This window comes from Pseudochaenichthys georgianus, chromosome 7, assembly GCF_902827115.2.
Source record: "Pseudochaenichthys georgianus chromosome 7, fPseGeo1.2, whole genome shotgun sequence".
Lineage (NCBI taxonomy): Eukaryota > Metazoa > Chordata > Actinopteri > Perciformes > Channichthyidae > Pseudochaenichthys > Pseudochaenichthys georgianus.
The window spans coordinates 41928073-41949827 of record NC_047509.1 but is presented as its reverse complement, the minus strand read 5'-3'; the positions used below and the strand labels follow the sequence as shown (position 1 = coordinate 41949827).

General features: G+C 41.3%; 1 protein-coding gene across 6 annotated transcripts; it reads left to right on the top strand.

The window, feature by feature from the left end:
- Nucleotides 1–1455: 1455 nt before the first annotated feature.
- suv39h1b (SUV39H1 histone lysine methyltransferase b) lies at nucleotides 1456–21407 on the top strand. 6 transcript variants are annotated; one of them, XM_034086252.2, is made up of 7 exons: nucleotides 1456–1717; nucleotides 2718–2871; nucleotides 5670–5815; nucleotides 9374–10033; nucleotides 19452–19598; nucleotides 19864–19993; nucleotides 20943–21407. In XM_034086252.2, exons 2-7 carry the CDS (start codon nucleotides 2817–2819, stop codon nucleotides 21074–21076), a joined length of 1272 nt encoding a protein of 423 aa, XP_033942143.1. In that variant the 5' UTR covers nucleotides 1456–1717; nucleotides 2718–2816; the 3' UTR covers nucleotides 21077–21407. The 6 variants fall into 6 exon arrangements, with proteins under 6 accessions (XP_033942143.1, XP_071059960.1, XP_033942144.1 ...); XM_071203859.1 differs by lacking the exon at nucleotides 1456–1717 and adding an exon at nucleotides 2491–2640; XM_034086253.2 differs by lacking the exon at nucleotides 1456–1717 and having other exon boundaries at nucleotides 2491–2871; nucleotides 9377–10033.
- Nucleotides 21408–21755: the final 348 nt, after the last annotated feature.

Sequence of the window (21755 nt, the reverse complement as noted above, 5' to 3'; positions counted from 1 at the left end):
AGTTAGATAGCGTTATTAATCAGCTGTAAGTTTTAGTTTGTTTGAACTTATTCATTATAATTATTGTACAAAATGGTATAAGAATGCAAACTTAAATTGATTAGTCTATTATCAATTCAGGTTCAGAAGCTAGTGTTGCTTGCATCCTATTTTAAAGGCATTTCTTTTATAATCAACTAAAATGCTACAAAAAAAAGGGTTTGATTCTATTAATTTTGTCTTTTTTATTGCACTTTGGCAGCAGATTCCTGCGTAGCTTCAGATCTGAGTTGTCTTATTAGGAAGCCTCATTTATACTTTTGGAGCAACACTATTTTTATATAATGGCAAAGAAAGGGTTCAGAGTCTTTTCTTTTTTCCTGTGTCATGTGGCAGCACTGTTCAATGCTTCTTGTAAACATTACCCACTGTAGTGACGTGTGAATAAACTCCAACTCTGTATCAACAACACTGTTGGGTAGCTTCAGTTAAATACTTGTATGTGTGTAGATTAGAAAGAGGTAAGATAAAGGATCTGCAGTATTTTATGAAGTATTAATCGTACAAAGGTCAGTTTTATACAAGTAGAAGTGTGTATTCACCTGGTAGTAGGCTGTCAGTAATGGCTACGCCTCTCTATTCGGACTGGTAGATCTCGGCAGACTGGCAACTTTAAAAGTAGCTCTCGGTTCAAAAAAGGTTGGGCACCCCTGATCTAGATGAAGGCGACGAAGCAATTCATGCCGTTTTATTGTTTTTAACGTTGAAAGGACAAGTGCAACAGGTGAATATGAAGTTGTTGCGGAATTGTTGTGAGTACCCTTTTCAAGACGACAATTCAGTGAAAAGACGGACATTATAATGCCGCGGAGGGGGTGTGTGTGTCTACAGAAGGTCCAGTTGTGATAGACACGGTTTGCCACGGACACACACACACACACACACACACACACACACACACACACACACACACACACACACACACACACACACACACACACACACACACACACACACACACACACACACACACACACACACACACACACACACACACACACACACACACACACACACACACACACACACACACACACCTGAAGCCTGAAGAAAGTTAACACCAGCTCCAATTTAGGAATACCCTCAGTGAGGAATGCAAGGCATGGGACTGGATTATGCGCATCATGGCAGCTGCCTGGTGGACACACACACACACACACACACACACACACACACACACACACACACACACACACACACACACACACACACACACACACACACACACACACACACACACACACACACACACACACACACACACACACACACACACACACACACACACACACACACACACACACACACACAACACACTATATACTAATATAATCTTTCCAGAGGCTGGTGTTGATCCAACCTAAAGGACATCACATGACCCCGGCCTGACCACCTGCAGTTGATCCTTGGCCTCCTGCAGTTGATGCAAACAGGTAAGTGGATCATGCAGTCAACTTGGGACTGTATCCTGGGACAGTCCCAAGTCAGCTCAGCATTCAGCAGTCCCCTGCTCCTATCTCACCCCTCCCACTGTCCCAGCCTTCACCTGGTGAGACATATACATTAAAAGGCATGATTATTACACAGTCAACCCTTATTCAGAGTGCCTAATAAATGTATATCTTTTTTTTACAGTGCAGACTTTGGCTTTTTTGGGACCATCCTAAAACACATGTGTGTAAGTAACAAGTAATGCTGTTTAATCTGCAACAACTGTCAGCTGGTGTTATTGATTATCTTTGCAAAAGAGCCCCCACCAATATTGATTTGGACAAATATCTTTTAATTGAAATATGGGAGCAAAAACAAAAGGGTAGAATTGATCATACCATATTATATTATTATTATTGCAACTGTTTTAATTATATTGTTTTGTTTTGTTAGTGTGTTTTTATTTATATAAATGAATTACATACATCTGTGTGTATAAATGAATAAATACATGTGTGAGTACATAAAGTGTGTGTTTATGTATATATATATGTTTATAAATGAATAAATGTATGTATATACGGTATAGGCTATATATACACACATACACACATATATATAAAAACAGTATATGTGTGTATATAAATGAATTAATAAAAGTGTATATATATATATATATATATATATATATAAAATAGTATCATTAAATAATGCTCTCAGATAAATGTAGTACACAGTAATAGTCAAGGTTATATTCAATATTCTGCTTACACTTACACCAGCTGATAAGATATTTAAAACGTATTTTGTTTCTCCTGAAAACGAAATTTGAGGATACTCACAGGCTATTTATAGATGATAAAACACCAGTGATACAATCTCAGGACTCTTCGATATGGCTTTGATTATAGAATCGTTTACTTTCAGTCAACAAATCCTTTGGAAAGGGAGGGACTTCGCCAGTACTCTGCTTTTTGACGCTATCGCGTAGAGCTACGTCGATGCTTGCGTAATGCGGAAGTGGGCGTGGTTAAATCTAAACTGGGTTGGAAAAACGATAGACGCCTCCGGTATACCGATAAACGTTGAATATAGCACGTCGTAGTCTGGAGTATTGATTGTACATACAGTACTAGAACACAACAATAGTTGCTTCATAACTAACAGCAGGCAAGCTATTATAACTACATACGTTCCTAACTTCTTAGTGAAAACTAGCTTCGTAAACAGCTATTGTCTTCCGGCAGACACTCCTGACTACATCCTGAACCAATGAGAGGACAAATAGATGACGTTCATCCAATCATAAGCCGCTGCTCTCTCCCTGCAGCAGGATCCTCCTACCAATGTTGTATCTCCATTTTGGCGGCTGTGTGGAAAACATGGCGGAATATTTGAAAGGTAACTCATAAGATTTGATATTCCGTTATGCTTATTTATTGTATTTATTTAGTGAAGTCGAGCGTTACACTTTTAAAATAGGTTAAATATACACTATGTTTGTTGTCATGGAGTTTGTGGGCGCGTGGGTGGTACTTTATGGTGACTAGGAAGTCATTTGTCCGGAGTAACGTCACTGGCAGCCTCTTTTGTGACAACATTCTGCTTGTGAATTTGAAATAATTGTGACTGTATCAGCAATAGGAATATATTTTATGTTGAAGTAAGTATGACTTATTATGTTAGTGTAGCGCTCTGTTTAGGGGCCGGATAAGCGGAGGAACCGTTGTATTGTTAGGTACGTTTCACGCGCCATGCAGCGCCATGGTAATGTTTAAATGGAACTTTATGTGTTTTTGACTCATATTTTATGTTGCTCTGAAGGGTATGTATTCGACTATCAGAATCCCAAACAATGTTGCTGTCTCGCTTTTGAATATCTCATTATCTCCTCTACGGCTGTGTTTGGCGGTAAAATTGATCGTTCGATTTCATTGAGATATGTTGACTAACGTTTGCATGAAGAACTGTTAGTAGTCTTGTAATATTGATTTGCAGATCCCTCGCATAGCAGATCCAGTTATAATGGATTCTTTAAGTGGGTTTGGTGTAGCTTCCATGCCGTAAAGGTCCCATGTCATAGCCATTTCCACTGATCATAATTCCATTGTTGAGGTCTACTAGAATAGATTTATATTGTGCAATTTTCCAAACTCACATTGGTTTCTCAAACAGCATCTCTGTAAACTACGTGTATTCACTTAATTTCACTCTGCCTTTAACGGCTCGTTGTAGCCTCCACCCTCCCTGTGAGCACAGTGTGCTCTGATGTGTCGGTCGCGAACTTTTAAGTGAACGACGGGAGCCGGCTCGCACCCGCGAACGAGCGGTCTTTTCTTTTTCTTTTTGTTAAGTAATACAAGACAGAATGATGATGATGATGATCTCCGCGCTACAGCTGCTCCGTGCATGCATGCAGTGACATGTAATATCCAAAGATTAGAGACTGTTGGATGCTGCTGTTTTGAGCATTGCAATACATTTATTTGTATTATGTTTTTTATGATTAGAGACGGTTGGATGCTGCTGTTTTGAGCATTGCAATATATTTATTTTCACTGTTATTTATTTATGATTATCCTTAGGCTCAGCAAAGATTTGATGTTAGCTGTTGTCTTTTTTTTCTATAGTTAATAGTTATTAATCAACAGAGCCCTGCTGTTTTGTCAGGGCCTTTTCTTTAAATATAATTTTAAAATGTCCATACAGTAGCCCCTTTTTTAAAAATGTCTATGCTTAAGTTGTTATAGGTGTTGCTATCTGCTTTGTGTAGCGTGGTTCTACAAGCAAGTCAGTGCATTCATTGGGTGGTATCAGAGAGTTACAAGGGTCTGTAAATACAATGAAAACATTTGGCCACAGCAAATCATTTATATTAAACATGTAATTTTTACTTTTGAATACTTTAGTACAAAGGATGTATTGAATAATTTAAGTGATATATGTGTACACATATAAATCATTCATTAGTCAAAACAGGGCTACATTTGATTTAATTATAAAAGGTATAATATGTGGTAAACTGAAGAGCCGTTTGGGAGCCGGAAGAGCCGGAATTCCCATCACTACTGCTCTGATTGGTCGGGACGTTGTGAATCGCGCTGAGCTCCGTGGAGGTGTGGTTTCCTTGTTTAGCAATACACAGCCAAACTCATCCTGAGCACTAGTGCTGGGGGGAAACGATTATTTTGAAAACGATTAATCGGGCGATTATTTGATCAATTAGTCGACTAATCTAACGATTATTTTTCTGTTGTTCAATTCATAAAAAACGTAATGTAAAAATGTTTTTTTTCACGATACTGTGTCTCAGGGGATCTTACTATTTAAGAACCTATTAATGTGTTATACCAGATTAACGGAAATAATCTCAGCTAACTGACGATACAAACCATGTTTAACAAAACAAAACACAAGTCTCATAAGAAGCATCTAAATGACACATGAGCGAAAAATGCTAACGGACATTGGCACAGAACTCAAGTTAAAAGTACCCTTATTACTTATCCTAGCTGCACATACAAGATATCCGATTAAAGCTGAGAGAATGGGTCTGCAGAGGGAATTTCGCCGAGATCCCGACTGTCTGTTATCAGCCTGCAGCCACGGAGGAGAAATCAGCAGAGCTGCCTGCACTGAGTGGCCGTTTCTCAACCGCGAGTACACCTGCTGCAGAGCAACTATTTCAAGTATACTACGTCATCGAGTGGCTCCGAAGGACTGTTTAAATGCATGTTAAATGCCCAGCATTCTGCGCCACTCTGACGTAGTATACTTGAAATAGTTGCATGTGTACTCGCGATTGAGAAACGGCCAGTGTGTGTGTGAGGAAGTCCGTGGATTGGTCAATTTGGACCAATCAGCGGGGGCTTAACGTAATGGCTCCACGGATTGGTCCATTTGGTTTCAGGTAACGCATGACCGTATCGCGTCATAGCTCTGGGCGCGGCTACTGGCCATTCTTACGTCACAATACGCAGGAAGTAAACGATGGACAATGACGTAGCTCCAACGAGGCGGTTTGGGGAGGTCTTTTCTGTGTTAGAGTTGTACTCGCTACAGGGTGTACTTTGAGGGTTTTGACTCTGCAGACCGTTTACATGCAGAAAAACCTTCATAACACACAAGGGGACGGGTAATAACCGAAAAAGCATGACATGGGCCCTTTAACACTGAGTTAAAGTGCGTGTGTGTGTCAGGTTGCAGTGTGTCCTGCAAGATGTCCTGGGAGGACCTGCAGGCTCTGTGCCGCGGAGAGAAGCTCTTCTGCAAACAGCTAGGGGTGAACCGAGGCAGCACCAATGTCTATGATGTGGAATTCATCTGCGACTACAAGAAGACTAAGGTAAACCACTAGTACTATAACCATTGGTGTGTACATGTACTGTATTTAAGTAAAATGTTGAGCTACGAGTTCTTGCTACTTTGTACTTCTACCCCACTTTAATTCAGAGGTAAAACGTGTATTTTTACCCCACTGCATTTATTTAATACATTTAGTTACTTTACAGATTTGGATTAATGATGTGAAATATAATCGACACCAAAATCACAACATATCATATATATTATTCTGAAATGGACCAATCAGCAGAATGAGTATAGAAACATATGATGCTAATACTTTTTTACTTTTACTTGAGTAACATTTTGAATGCAGTACCTTTACTCGTAACAGAGTATTCATACACTCTTGTACTTCTACTTCTACTTAAGAACAAGATCCGAGTACTTCTTTCACCTCTGATCATAACACACGGCTTTCTATCTCATCAACGTCAGGGGTTCTCCACACAAAGGGTCCTCGAGGAAAATGCGAAATAGTTTATTAAGATTTGTATTAAATTCACATCAGAACAAGGCCCTGTTTCAATAAGGGTCTGATCAAGTCTCACTTCCTCCCTGCTGATCTCCTTAACCTTAGAATTTTTGTCTTAAACATGTCTAACAAAAAACCCTTTTCCGTCCTCTAAAATGCGTGTACAGTGATGCCATTTATGAAAAAACATAAATGTTGCAGCTGGTTATTCCAGGTTACCTTGTTATTACCAGTTATCTACCAGTGTATAATGCAGGAACATAGAACGTAACAGAAACATTAAGTATTGGCTGCAAATCGTTTGACTCATTGGAACTATATATTAAACACGAAGCCTGGCTATGGGCTTAGATATGTTTCATAATTATTTGTGTGATTTGTGATTATATGTAATTTGTAAATGTAAAACACCATCCACAAATGCATTTAAAAGATTTGCAAACTCGCAAATGTAAAACGGATCTGCAAATACGCAAAATATTTGTACAAAAAAAAACAACTTTGAATATCTCTTTAACATTTACAACTTTCGATCATGGATTTGTAAATCTATTTTGTATGTGTTGACCAAAAATGCGCTTGTGGATCTCAAATCTCTGCTTGTGAATCGTCTTTTTACACACACGGAGTTTGGTGACAAACTGTCCGCCGGTCTCGGCTAAAATCTACTCGTGTTACTCGGTTATTTTCGGAAACCACGTGATGGCCTGCTGATGACGACATTTCCGCATGGTTTCAAAGTAAGAGCATGATGGTTTGTTTAAAGGTGCGGTAGGTCCGTTTGAGAAACCGGCTCGAGATACACTTGTTGTTATATTCCATGGAATGCTCTTAACATCCCGATAGCAATGAATATCTTAAATGGTTTGACAAAAAATCCATAAAAAAATGTCATCTGTGGAAGCCGTAGTACTGTAAAAAGTAGGGATGCACGATATTGGTTTTTTGAAACCGATACCGATAACTTCCTGCTTCTCAAGACCGATAATAAAAAAAAAATTGCGCCACTAATTATTTTAACGCATGTATTTTTTTTCCTTGGCCGCCCCGTAGTTTCAGAGCGCATCGAGTTTAAAATACCATCTACAAGCTGATGCTGACAGCCCCGCTCCTGCCGCCCGCTTGTGGCAGACCACACTTCAACGCTCACCGAGAGAGAGACCTTACGTGTATTGTTGTTGTTAGCATCTGGTGCTAGCTAGCTGCGCTAACGGATATAAGGAGCTGTTTAAATGAAAACAGAGGAGCGACATTTCGCCACAACTGCGCCGAGCACTTGACTTTATGCAGGAAGCAGACAGTGGGACATTGTACGAAAAGTCAGCACGGATACATGAACATGATTGCAGCTTCCAGGCAGCTCCGGTTCGAGCATATGCCTTGAGTTGCACACGGCTCCAACGCGCACACACACACACACACACTTTGTATTGTATTATTGTCTTCGTACGCTTTTAACACCATCGTAGCGATGGCGATGTTTCAGGTGACTGATCAGGTTCGAAGTATTAGGGAGCGCTGGATTTGTGAAGAACTCCCCTCTTCCTAAACCACTAATACCACAGTACTGGCAAAACGGGAGGAGCCGAGTGAAAAACAAGCGCCCCTCATCCCAATCCACCCACACCGCAGTATTTTTTCTTTTTTTTTACCCAAAAAATATATTGTATATTATCGGGGCTATTAATACTGTTATCGGGTTTATCGGGATGATGTCATAATTCCTAATATCGGGCCGATAATGATCGTGCATCCCTAGTAAAAAGCACGACCAATCATCTGAGCCGGCCCGGCTAAAGTAACTGGATGGCCTACCTGCCTGTCAGCCTTCCATCTGTGCACAAACTTATCTCGTGCCCTCATTGGGCGCATTCACACCGCAGTACTTTTCCCACAAAGGTTCATGAGAACTCTTTAGTTCTCATGAACTAAGTACAGATCGCGTTCACACCGGAATAAGTCCCTGGGGGTGGATTAGGCAAATGAAGCCGCTGACGTCAGTTCTTCTTCTTCTGCTTTGGGTTTACTGGCAGGCCACAAACCACTTCACGGCGTATACTGCCGCCCCAAAGTCCCCGGAGTTCGGGACTGGCTTCAGTAGAAGCTGCTGAGACTCCCAGCAGCTTCTACTGAAGCCTTCCGAGTAAATCGCCAGAACGCCGTCACCTCCTCATCTCCACCGCTCCCATGTTTTATTTGGTGTTGCCATAAGTTAGTCTCTCTGCGTTTCTGTGCTGGGCTAATGCTAATGCGAGGATAATAAAATGGCGGCTTCACAAAACTTTGTGGGAGTTTTACGGGGCGTGGTTTGCAATCCGACCAGCCAATCAGAAATAGGAACCTTTTTCTCCCACGAAAGTCCCTGCTCTCTAGCAGGGACGGAAAAGGGGGTGAAAAGGTTCTCATGAACTAATTTTAGTTCCGGCTCTTTTTGGTGTGAACGCAACATTTCGGAACTATATCGGAACTAAAGTGGGAAAAGTACTGCGGTGTGAACGCGCCTATTGGTCATGTGTGCGTTCGTGTGTTGGAGGAGGGGCTCTGTAAGGAAGTGGCAGATTTTTTCCGGCTGTGTATTTTCAAATGCTAGCGCACTCGAGCTGGTTCCTCCAAAATTACCTACCCCACCTTTAATGCGCTGTTCTTTTGCAGTGATGCAGTTAGTTTGTGTTAGTTTATTGGTTCAACTTTCTTCATTGTTTTTTGTGTATTCAGTCAAGCGGGTCAAAGTTACAAAGCACTTCACATCTTATTAATCGGCCTAGTTTCACAAATCCATGATCGAAAGTTGTAAATGTTAAAGAGATATTCAAAGATCTTTTTTTTTGTTGTAAAAATATTATGCGTATTTGCAGATCCGTTTTACATTTGCACATTTATTTATGAGTTTGCAAATCCTTTAAATGCATATGTGGATGGTGTTTTACATTTACACATCACATATTTACACACAAATTATTTTTATGTTCACACAAATTATTATGAGACATCTAAGCACATACCTGGCATTCTGTTTTTGGGCTGCGTACATCAGACATCTTTGCGGAAATCTTTGCCCCTTTTTAAAAGTGCTTTGTGTTTCAGCAGGAGGAGTTCTACCTGTTGAAGTGGAAGGGCTTCCCGGAGTCGGATAACAGCTGGGAACCCAAGAGGAACCTTAAATGCCACAAACTGATAAAGCAGTTCCACCTGGACCTGGATCAGCAGCTGAGGCGCCACAAGAGACGCTACACCCCCAAAAAACTGGATAAGGACATTTCCTCCTTCCTGGTCCAAAAAGCCAAGCTCCGTCAGAGTCTGAAGCGCTGGGAGGCCCATCTGAACCAGACTCGCAACCACCCGGGCCGCATTTTTGTTGCAAACGAAGTGGACCTTGAGGCCCCTCCAAAGAACTTCACCTACATCAACAACTACAAAGTAGGCCAAGGGATTGTGTTAGATGAGATGGCGGTGGGCTGCGAGTGTAAAAACTGTTTGGAGGAACCAATAAACGGCTGCTGCCCCGGGGCCTCGCTGCACCGCATGGCCTACAATGACAAGGGCCTGGTCCGGATCCGGCCGGGACAGCCCATATACGAGTGTAACTCCCAATGCAGCTGCAGCTCTGAGTGTCCCAACAGAATAGTGCAGAAGGGCATCCAGGTTGACCTGTGCATCTTTAAGACGGAGAACGGCCGGGGGTGGGGGGTGCGCACGCTGCAGCACATCAAGAAGAACACCTTCATCATGGAGTATGTGGGGGAGGTAAGACCTGCTCACACACAGCTCTCCCTTCTTGATTCCACTTCCATAATGGGCGGGGTTACATGCTTATTTCACCAAATAGTTTTTTTCGTTATGATTCATTATTCTTAAAAAAGACAAAACATGCAAATATTCACTCACAAGTGAAGTGAAGTATAATCATTGAGAATATAGTGGAAACAATACTAAATACAATCAGCAACACGGTAAAGAAAACAAATATATGTTCAAACCTGACAATGATTTCATATTTATTTCACTTGCACTTGTAAGCCCCCTCGGTTTGAAACACACAAATGAGAAACAGATACATCCATCATTTAATTTAAAAATAACCTGCCGACGATCCTCTGCAACAGAAAGTCTCTGGCCCAGCAGATAGACACCAGCATGAACTCTCAGGTGCAGATGAGAGAAAATGCTGGTCAATTTGTTTGCATGCTGGTTCAATACTGAGGTATTTCTCTATAGTGTGTGTGTATTAACTGCTGTACATCTGTTTGCGCAGTTGCAGTCTGCCATTTTAATATAATTTGTATTTTAGTAGTAGGCAAATAGAAGTACACCGGGGGAAAAAAAATATATATATATTAGGGCTGTCAAGTTAACGCGTTAATAATATTAGTGACGGCGTCGACTTCAAAATATCGTCGACGACATTTTTCCGCGTCGTCGCGTCGCTAAACACACGTGGGTGTGTAAACAAAGCAACAAGCAGTTCGCAATCGCACTTCAAACACAATGGAGACTGACACGGCTACCACCTCCTCCTCACAGGATTGCGCACGAAGCCCTCAAACGAAAACATCTCGCCCTAGGTCTTCAAAAGCATGGGAATATTTTAAAGTTAGTCCAAAACGCAAAGATATTGTCATTTGTAGTCTTTGCCAAATGGAGTTGGCATATCACACAAGCACAACGGCTATGTTGGAACATTTAAAGCGGCAGCTAGCTGTGGTGGCTACCATTAGCAGCTAGCATTTGCTCTCCGATTTTTACATAAAAATGGAATTATGGATTATAAATGCAATCATTTTTTTTATACATAGACGTTAAAAACCTATGGATTAACCGATTCGGCCGCGTTTTTTCTCATTTTAATGCCATTGAACACGTCTTTTGATCAGATTGACAGCTACGGTGGTGAGATGATCTCCCTAGAAGCTCTGTAAAGGTACGTGTTGTGATGACTGTATTTGCTTCCCCTGTCGCGAGTCCGGATCACTCAGTGATGATACTATATACCTACATAATCTGTGGGGTCTCAGTTTTAATCGGATATCTTGTATGTGCAGCTACGATAAGTAATAAGGGTACTTTTATCTTGAGTTCTGTGCCAATGTCCGTTAGCATTTTTCGCTCATGGGTCATTTAGATGCTTCTTATGAGACTTGTGTTTTGTTTTGGTAAACATGGTTTGTATCGTCAGTTAGCTGAGATTATTGCCGTTAATCTGGTGTAACACATTAATAGTTTGTTAAATATTAAGATCCCCTGAGACACAGTATCGTGAACATTTTTTTTTTTACATTACGTTTTTTATGAATTGAACAACAGAAAAATAATCGTTAGATTAGTCGACTAATCGATCAAATAATCGCCCGATTAATCGTTTTCGAAATAATCGTTTCCCCCCCAGCACTAATATATATATATATATATATATATATATACACAACAGTGCCATAGCTAAATGTGTTAGTTGACGTCTAAAGGTGTGTTTTGCTCCGCTCACCGGTCCCTCACAGCGGGCAGAGCTGCAGGTGCTGATCTCTCTCTCTCGTGTCCGGTTATACTTCACTCGCGTTTGTCCAAATCCATCAGATCTAGCTAGTTCTAGCTAATGATATGGCTGCTGGCCCTCCCTACACGCAGATCACGCAGACTCAAACCTCATCTTAGGCCCAAATGTGGCGCAAATGCGCTCCGCAACCGTTGCGAGGTTCCGGCGCTAACAGTTCATGAGCGTACTCCCCGCCCCCTGTCAACACTCGCGACACATGAGTGGCCAGCCTAAACAACAATAAGCGCTGCTTGGCAACCGTGTGTGGCGGCAAAGTACATAGACATTTTGACAGGAGAGATTTAGTTTTGCCGGTATTCAATATATTTTGTCATAGTCCGGTAATTATTTACACTCTAAGAAGAGTCCTACACAACAGACATGGAGTGAAAAGGAGTAATGTGTGGAAATATTTCGACCAGGTTAGTGAGTGCGGTGTAGAAGTCAAACTATGCCAAATTAAACTTATATACATGCTATACCTTGCTATACCCGCAACCTCCGTTCCAGCTGAGAGGGTCTTCTCTACAGATGGCCTGATTGTGAATCGCCTGCACATGAAAGCTGTAGGCCTATAGCTGTCAAACTGTGATCACCAGTTCAATACATTTTACAAATTTGACTTGGTTTCTACACTTATTTGAACATTTATTTATTTCCAAAAATTATTGAAAAAAGAACATTCAAATATTTTTTTTTACCCAATTTTGTTTTTTTGGATATGTACATTTCGGTTAACCGTTTTTTGGGAGTCGAATATACATTTGCTTTCAAATTCCCATCCCATTTTATATATATATATATATTAGTGCTGTCAAAATTATCGCGTTAACGGCGGTAATTCATTCTTTGAATTAATTGCGTTAAAAATATTTAACGCATTTAACGCATGTGCAGAATGGCCCGCTCCATACATGCCACCAGTAGCAGTGCCAGGGTATGGCTGGGGTAGGCTACACCCATACCAAGAAATGGCTTAGCCCCACCATGAAAAATGATGTTAAAGTAAGCAAAATAAAGTCTGCCAACTCGCGCTGAGTAAATTGCACATACAGCAGTTAGTAAGATTGATTTCAGTAGCCACAGTTTTGAAAACTTTTGTCACGTAGTGATCGTCTTCTCAATAGAACATCTTTGATAACGGCGTGGTTAGGGCTGTGGCGATACACTAATCTCACGATACGATACACGATATTCAGCCAACGATACGATATATATCACGATATTCAGCCAACGATTCGATACGATTCGATATAATTCGATACGCTTATATCATTTTCTGAAAGATTTTAAAGGGACAGTGGGATTTTGGTGACATCTTGTGAGTGTTCCATTGACTTGGATTGAATTAATTCAACTGAAAGCATCAATTATACAATATATGGCTCTGACAGAGCGTCTCCAGCTTGCAAATGCTGGACAAAATGAATCAAAAGATGTGGTGAGAAAATTAGTTTCATTTATTGAAACAGTGCAAACTCTAGCTGTAAAGTGCAGTATCACAATGGACAATGGAGAATGAAAAGGTGCAGCAGGTGGCGGAACATGGGGGATTTGAATGGGACTTGTTAGAAATTAAAATCAATGTTTTGATGGCATAAAGTACCTTAAACATACCGTCAGTTTAAATGCTGTTTTATACTGAAAAATCAGAAGTTGTTGTGCACAACTAGTTGTTGAGCTTTTATTCTGAAAATCCTTCATCTCCGGTTAGCATTTAGCATGTGGCTAATATACAATTTCCTATAGAGGTGAATTTAGTAGCGATATGACACGGTAACACTCCGACACCTACTGATTTCAACACTACAACTATAGACGTCGAGATATTATTATTGCTGAATATTAAATGAAGGTACAGTTTATTTGAATACGTTTGTTGACAGACGTGGGTAGCATGAGACAACATTCGGAACTACCGGAATTGATACCAGCCGTGAGGTATTTTTGGAGTATTGATTACAGCGTTTAAAATGTATTAAATGAAAAGTCATGAAAGAGATAAGGAGGAGAAAATGCGTGTTTAGTTATATATTTAATGTGCAATGTCTGAATCCTCCGTTATGCGCAACAACGAATATTGGAGACGTGGAGGGCCGGCCCCCAGCAGCGCCAACCGGCCCACAGGGAGGATTCAGCAGAGGATATTTAACAGCTGGAAAGGTGGAGCTCACTCTCTTCCCTTCGCTCACGAGAGCCAGAACACAGCTGTTTTTCTGACTAAATCATCTTCTGCTTGTAACATTACCGCGCTTTTTATTAATTAAAGTATACATTTGAACATTCTCGGAGACTCAATCAGTCTCCTTTTTAAAGCTTCTCTCCTGGACGCGAGTATAACGAACACAGTTATCAGACTTAATGTATCGATACCCGCGGCTGAAATATCGATACTTTCTCGGAAAACTAAATATCGATATATATCGCAAGATCGATTAAATTGCACAGCCCTAGGCGTGGTGTTGTTGCAGGAAGTCCCGACGGAGAATACTTTTGCTGTAGTACAGGGGTGTACATAACTGGTGCAGGATATGTAATCTGAAATGCGTACCGTCACTTGTGTCACAAAGCGCATTTGCGTACCGACGTACTTGTGAAGCTTTTCCAGAAGGCGGTTAGATCACCGGACGACAGAGTCGGTCTCCGTGTGCACAGACAGGCTGCTGTTAACGTCGGTCTGTACAACGGAACTGAGCCAAAACTACGCCAACCGGCTGCGGAGGGAGACTTCCCCCCCCCCCCCCTTCACTGGAGAACTGCGCTAAAACCGCTGATCACAACGTTCACACTCTTGCGGCTTTCACACCAGCGCTTTTCAGTTTCTAGCTCCGAGCGGGAGCTTTTCTGGTTCAGCTCCAGTTTCCCTTTTCAGCTCCCGCTCTGTGCACACCGCCCACTGGCGCCCCAGAGCTGCCCTTGCTGCGTCATGACGTCACCGTTTACATCGCTGATTTGCCCCCCAACGGCAGCTCACAACAACAACAACAACTGCGTCGGGTCGATGATCGTGTTGCTTTTAATCACACGAAGCCAGAATAAATTGAATAACGACTTCTCCAACCTTATGCTTTGCTCCAAAGTGCCGTGGTTCATTGGTTATTAATGTGTTTCTGCAGCATTTACCGACCGCTGCAGTGCTGCTCTTCCACGGGAGTGTATTCTCCCGTTAGCTCCCGTTAGCTCACACTGCAGCGGCCGCTCTAAAGTACTCACTGTCCGACTCACACAAGCAGCTGATGCATATCCCCAGTTCCCCTTAGCCTAAGTGAATGTGTGTCAGTCTGAATTGACACTGTTTGGTATCACAACGCTGTTATGAAAGTTTCTCTGGTATAAAACGGGTGATGTTGGCATAGCAACCTAAGCTAAACTGACTACTTGCATCCGATAGCTGCAATAATACAAAACAACACGTCTGCCTCTCTCCACAATGATCGATAACAGTGAACGGATGGTCAAAGTAAGGCACAAATAAACAGAATCACACGAAGCCTGGTTAGTGCTGCCTGACTTTATAAAGTGTGTTTATAGGCACTACTGCTTGTAGGCAGGCATAACAGTCGACCCATGGGAGGTGGGTTTAGTTTCCTGCACGCCTCGACGTAAGAGAGACGTAAGCGACGTCGCCTCTTAGCTCCAAAGCTCTTGCCTCTGGACCGACAATTTTTTGGAGCTGGAAATGAAGCGGATTCCGGAGCTAAGAGCCGGCGCAGCTCCGGTGTGAACTGGAAAACCCAGCGCTTTTCAGGCTATAGCTCCGAGCCGGAGCTGAAAAGGCGCTGGTGTGAAAGGGGCATCTGTGGTCACGAAGTACTCCACTAGCCGCCGCCCCCCCCCCTCTGTCGACTTTCCTGAAGTACTCCCCCGTTGATAGAAATCAACACGTAATGAATTAAGACCCCACGGTTTGATGATTGATAGGTGTGTGGGTTGTCTTTCATTTTGACACGCAGAAAAATGTTATAATAAACATAGATACTGTATGTTAAATGGATATATCCGCCTTCTTTCATTTATCTTTCCATTCCCACAACAATATACATAAATAAATGGCATATTTTGGACATAGTTCGAATGGTGATTAATCATGATTAATTAATTTTTAAGCTGTGATTAATCTGATTAAAAATGTTAATCGTTTGACAGCCCTAATATAAAATAAATGTGGGAACACATTTTACATGTTTGAATAAGTATAGAAAACAAGTCGAATTTGTCAAATGTATTGCACTGGTGATCACAGTTGACAGCTATAGGCCTACAGCATTGATGCTTAAAACATAACTTGGTTTAAATGAAAGAGGGATCAAACACGAACAACATAACGGGTTAGGTCGTAACCCTATTACAACAGAGATCAGCAACCAGGGCCTATGCACAGAATGCAGCTATTCAATACTTATTCTTGTTTAAGAATATGAGCATGTCTACTTAGGGGAGAGGCGGGTGCGGAGGCGATTCACAATCGGGCCAGCTGTAGAGAAGAACCTCTCAGCTGGGATTTGGGCATAAGATGAGGTTTGAGTCTGCGTGACCTGCGTGTAGGGAGGGGCAGCAGCTATATCATTGGCTAGAACCAGCTAGATCTGATGGATTTGGACATAAACGCGAGTGAAGTATAACCGGACACGAGAGAGAGATCAGCACCTGCAGCTCTGCTCGCTGTGAGGGACCGGTGAGCGGAGCAAAACACACCTTTAGACATAACACACTTAGCTATGGCACTGTCGTATGCATTGAATTATTCCATTTGATAATATGTAATCAATTTTTTTTTCCGAATATTCGATTAATCGTTCCCATCCCTAATAGTAACACAGTCATAGGAGAAAACCATTTGAACTAATGTAGTGTATTAGCCCGGCCAAATTACTAAAGACGGACTCTACATATTACGTTCAGGCAACCTAAACAAATATACAATTATTTTCTGCATATTAATTCTTCATGATTGAAAGCCTGTGTTCTCCTGGAGCCAAAACAATTAAAAAAATCAGGCTGAAATGTTTTCTTTGTTAATTCTTGACAGGTACTCTTATGACACCTCTAAGAAAAGCTAAGACAGGATTTACTGCAGTGCTCTTGTTTATAGGTTCAGTGTTTCCCCTAGGATGGAGTCATAGCAGCGGTGCTAAGGCACGTGGGCCCAGCACAATGTGAGCGCGGAGCGCGTGGAATTTTTTTAGTGCGTGCGAAGTGCGCCCCGTCAATTTGTTTCTATGAGTCTGCCAGCACAAGAAAGGCTCTTGAGGCCTAGCACCAGGGCCGGTTCTAGACAATTTGCTGCCCTAGGCGAGATTTTGTATGTAAAGAATAAATGAAAAATCTCTACTAAAGACAAATACACTACAAAAACAGAAACTTATTGACATAGGTAATAGACGTCAAAATGGCTTCAAATGTATTCAGTATTGTATGAACATGTTTTAATTGGGGGGTGGACATCACCTCGTCTAAGGGGGTCCGGGGGTATGCTTCAATCTGGTGCACTTTGAGTGCCCAATTACTAGAGACCTAGAGATCTAGGGGGTACAACTCTAAACACCCATATGAAAAAGATCGGTTTGCATTTTAATAATTAAATAAGTATGTGAACATAACCAATAACCTACCATAGCCAATAACAAATAAATGTAACTTATTTATTTTTGTTGTTCATTTATATCTTATTTTACCATTTATTTATTTATGCATATTTTTGTATCTCTCCAACTTTAAACAATATTTTTGGTAGGGATGTTCCGATCACCTTTTTTTGCTCCTGATCCGATTCCGATCATTTGATTTTAACAATCAGCCGATACCGATTTTTCCCGATCCGATCTTTATGCAATGCATTAAGAGAAAAAAAAGGAAAAAAGCATTCAAGTTGTCTCTTAAGGTTATTTTTTTTATTTAAATGACAGTACCCAACGACCCATTCTATCCAACATGGATGTAGCTTCTTTTTTTCACAGCAGCATTGGATCAGTTCAGTTGTGCAGCATTGGATCAAAACAAAATAAAGCTTATCAGTGGTCCACCACAAAATAACCATGTAAACAAATTGAGTGCAGATAGTGCAGTAACAAAACAAAAATAACTCTACTGGAAAGAGGTAGCTTGACTAGCTTCACAAGTTCACATTCAGTCACAAATAATCAAATAAAATAAAAATGTGGCTTAGTGCAGAATTCTAGCCTTAAGACTAACTAGTCTAGTATTAATGCAATGAACAACAGCAGCTTAACATAACATGAATAAACAAAGTATTATATTTCCATTTTACTGGAGTAACACAATTCAATAGTAATCAGCAGCGAACCACTTCAACACGTGTGTTTCGGTGTATTCACGGCATTCATTTTGTTATTCTACAGTATTGTTGTTTTATAGTTATTTGTTAATGTAACCCAATTTGTGTTGTTTGAAATTGAAAAGGATATCGCATTGTGTTTGTTACTTTCGTTGCAGTTGTATATGTCTTAAGTGTAATTTGGCTTGGCTTCCTATTTATGGACATGGTTTTATTTTGAAGTAGAGGTAGCGCTGTTGACAGGAAGTTGTTGTTGCTTTGGAAACAACGTGACGGAGATTAACGGAGAAAAGTAATATCTACATATAAAGACGGAGAAAGTAAACGATAACGTTTAAGGTTAAGTGTTAGCACCCCCGAAGAGGCACAAGCTCTTACGTTGATATTGGAGATTTCAATAAATTGAATTGACATCTCTAATTTTTGGTTTACTGTCCTAAAGTATACATTGGAATGATTTCAAACCTGTTTTTATTTATCCTAATAATTATAAAGGAGTGCCTTGGAAATAGGCGTTTACATAATTTGTAAACACACCAAACACATATTTGTTTGAGACCCACTGAGATAACTTAGACTAAAATTAAATATCTAAAGCCTCTCAGTCTGACGGGAGAGCTCTCCTTCACCCTGGTTGTAGAAACATCTACTTCTTATATCCGTTAGCGCAGCTAGCACCAGATTCTAATAACAACAGCGCCGGTACCGGTGCGCCCTCTCTCTCTCTCCCTCGCTCACACTTTGGCTGTGAGCTGCGGGCGCCAGATAAGCCAACATCCCCCACTTTCATCACTTACAGCACCCATGGTACAGGGCAAATGAAAAGTGTAACCGGGGTGAAAAGGGTGTTACATTTACTTAATTATGAATGTTGTTACATCAAGGCCAAAAATTAGGATGAGCCCCAATGGTCAAAAATGTTTTTTCCCCTCCCAGAGCTGCCAGCGCAGCGCCCCCCAGATCTGGCGGCCCTATGCCAAAGATCGGCCCTGCTAGTACATACAGTGGCAATGTCTCGAGATTTAGCAAAAATACACCTTTATTGAACATACAGTAACACAAATACTACGCTGCGCCGCCGCTATTTGTATATACGGGAAACACTGAGGTTTGTAATCCCTCTGTTTGTGCTGATGTAACTGTCCTTCTCTTCTATGCATGGGGCTCAGATCAGTGTTTTAGAATACATATCATGTTTTATGGATGAGCTTGCTCATGCTGAAATTGATACATATCTGAAAAGGGTATTTGAGTTTCTTTTAATCAATTGTTATTGTTGTGTTGCATCCAAAAAACAATGTTTGTTGCAGTGATTTCCTGTGTTGTCCTGTTTCCTGCAGATCATCACGAACGAGGAAGCCGAGAGGAGGGGTCATGTGTACGACTGCCAGGGCTCCACGTACCTGTTTGACCTGGACTATGTGGAGGACGTGTACACCGTGGACGCAGCTCACCAAGGCAACATCTCCCACTTTGTCAACCACAGCGTGAGTGTGATAAAAGAGGATAACATTACTGTCTCTACATGTGCAGTGACTTGTTGATGATGTCACTTGCAGTCTTTGCATAGCTCCTCCCTTACTCAGCACATACAATATGCTGTGTATATATTAGGCTACTTTGAGTACCTAGATGAGCGCTATATACATGAAATGTATTTGTATTATTTGGAAATGTAAAGTTTATTTTGATGTCTGCTATAGTTAAGCAGATTCAGAAAATCTCCTGACACAAGTTGTGTTCTTCTTGCAGTGTAACCCCAACCTGCAGGTATTTAATGTGTTCATCAACAACATTGATGAGAGGCTCCCAAGAATCGCTTTATTCTCAACACGAGCTATCCGGAGCGGAGAGGAGCTCACCTTTGACTACAGGATGCAGAGTAAGGGCCGCTGATTTAGTTTGAATTAACACTGTCTCCAAAATCATCTTTAGGGGCCAGCTCGCCACAAAACCAAAATAACAGTTACTTCTCTGCCTGCAGGGCTAGTTATCAGAACCGTTTATTGTGAGCTACCGTCTCTGAAGGAAAGGGAAAACAATGCATCAGAAAATCTCAACAGCAATGTGTCTTTGCAGAAGTCATCACCCGGTTACTCAAGAAGATGCACTGACCTTGTTGTGAGCAGTTACATGTAGAAAGTGTTTATTTGGAAAGAATCTCAGTTGTAATCAACCACCAACAATGTGTTTTTCAAAAGGCCTGTGAGTGTAACTGACTCAAAACATATCCAACTAAACGGGATCTACAAAAAGCCTCAAGAAGCACTAAAGTCTGCCGAACTAGATGTTTTACTAAATTGTACAATGGGAAATGGATATTTCGACTTGTCAACACCAAATATGGCATACAGCAAGGAGGGGAATACACATTTTTGGTAGAAATAAGCAAGACCTTAAAACGAGATGGCTGCCATTAATCAAAACGTCTGCCAAAGATGTGGCTTATCATTACATGCTCACAACTCAACAACGATTTATCCAATCATCAAACATTGAGTGGTTATGTTCATTCCGTGATGAGGAACAAGCCTATCAGCAAATATGCTATTTATGTCCCTAAACAAAAAGCAAACATAATAAAATAAAAACTTAAAAATCCAACTGCGGCTAAAGCACCAGGCAGTGAACCTTACGCAGGAAAAAGGCCATAGGCCAGGCTAGAGTTTTGTTCAGTTTTCCTTAGGTTTCAAGATCAAACTGGACAAAGAACAATGGTTTAAATGGTAACATAGCAGAATGCAGGAGAGACATTTGGTGAAGGGCAGAGTATAGAAAGTGGCTGGCTTCTCTTCTGAGCCCTCTCCATCCTGCCCTGTGTTTGTCTGCAGTTGACCCGGTGGACACGGAGAGCACCAAGATGGACTCCAGCTTCAACCTGGCGGGGCTCCCCGGCTCCCCGAAGAAGAGGATCCGAGTGGAGTGTCGCTGTGGGTCCGACTCCTGTCGAAAATACCTGTTCTGACAAAGGACTGGTAACACTGTCATCTATGGAGAGACGTTGAAAATTGTACAGATTTTTGTATGAATTTTTATTTTCTTATTGTCTATGAAAGCCGAAATTTAGCCAGAAACTTTTTATATGTGAAATCCTCCAATATAAAATGATCTAGCATTTAAGATAGAAACGGCATCAGTGGATTATTTGAGCACTTAAAGAAACACAGTTTCAATATCTTTCTTACAAAATGGATAGGTCATCAGGTAGCTGCACATGGCGAGCGTCATGTCCACCGTCACCGCGGGAGAAGACATTGTCACGAGGGCCAAAAAGACCAAACACGCAGAAGCATGATTGGGCCTTTTAGGTGACGACAAACTCACCGTTGTCAAATTGTTCCACAGTTTGCAGATCCATTCCTGCTTCAGTCTGGACCTTCTGAGCTTACTGTAGTACTAGTGAGTATACGTCCAGATTTGGTGTATCGTGTCCCCCCCCCCCCATGTTCTGACTGCTCGAGTCTTCACCTCTTGAGATCCTTTTTAGAGTTCCCACATCTCTATTATCTCGGTGTCATGGACAAACATTTTATCCAGATTGTTAGAAATGTCCAACCTCTGCTGGGCTTTAAAACGTCCTCTGACCTCAGCAGCTAGCATTTTTCATTATTCACATGGCTGCACACCACCAGGGAGGAGTAAGA

Coding starts and splice junctions, on each gene's coding strand:
- suv39h1b (XM_034086252.2), top strand. CDS start 2,817: ATGTTGTATCTCCATTTTGGCGGCTGTGTGGAAAACATGGCGGAATAT. Junction 5,816..9,373: donor GCGACTACAAGAAGACTAAG/GTAAACCACTAG, acceptor TTTGTGTTTCAG/CAGGAGGAGTTCTACCTGTT. Junction 19,599..19,863: donor CCCACTTTGTCAACCACAGC/GTGAGTGTGATA, acceptor TTCTTCTTGCAG/TGTAACCCCAACCTGCAGGT.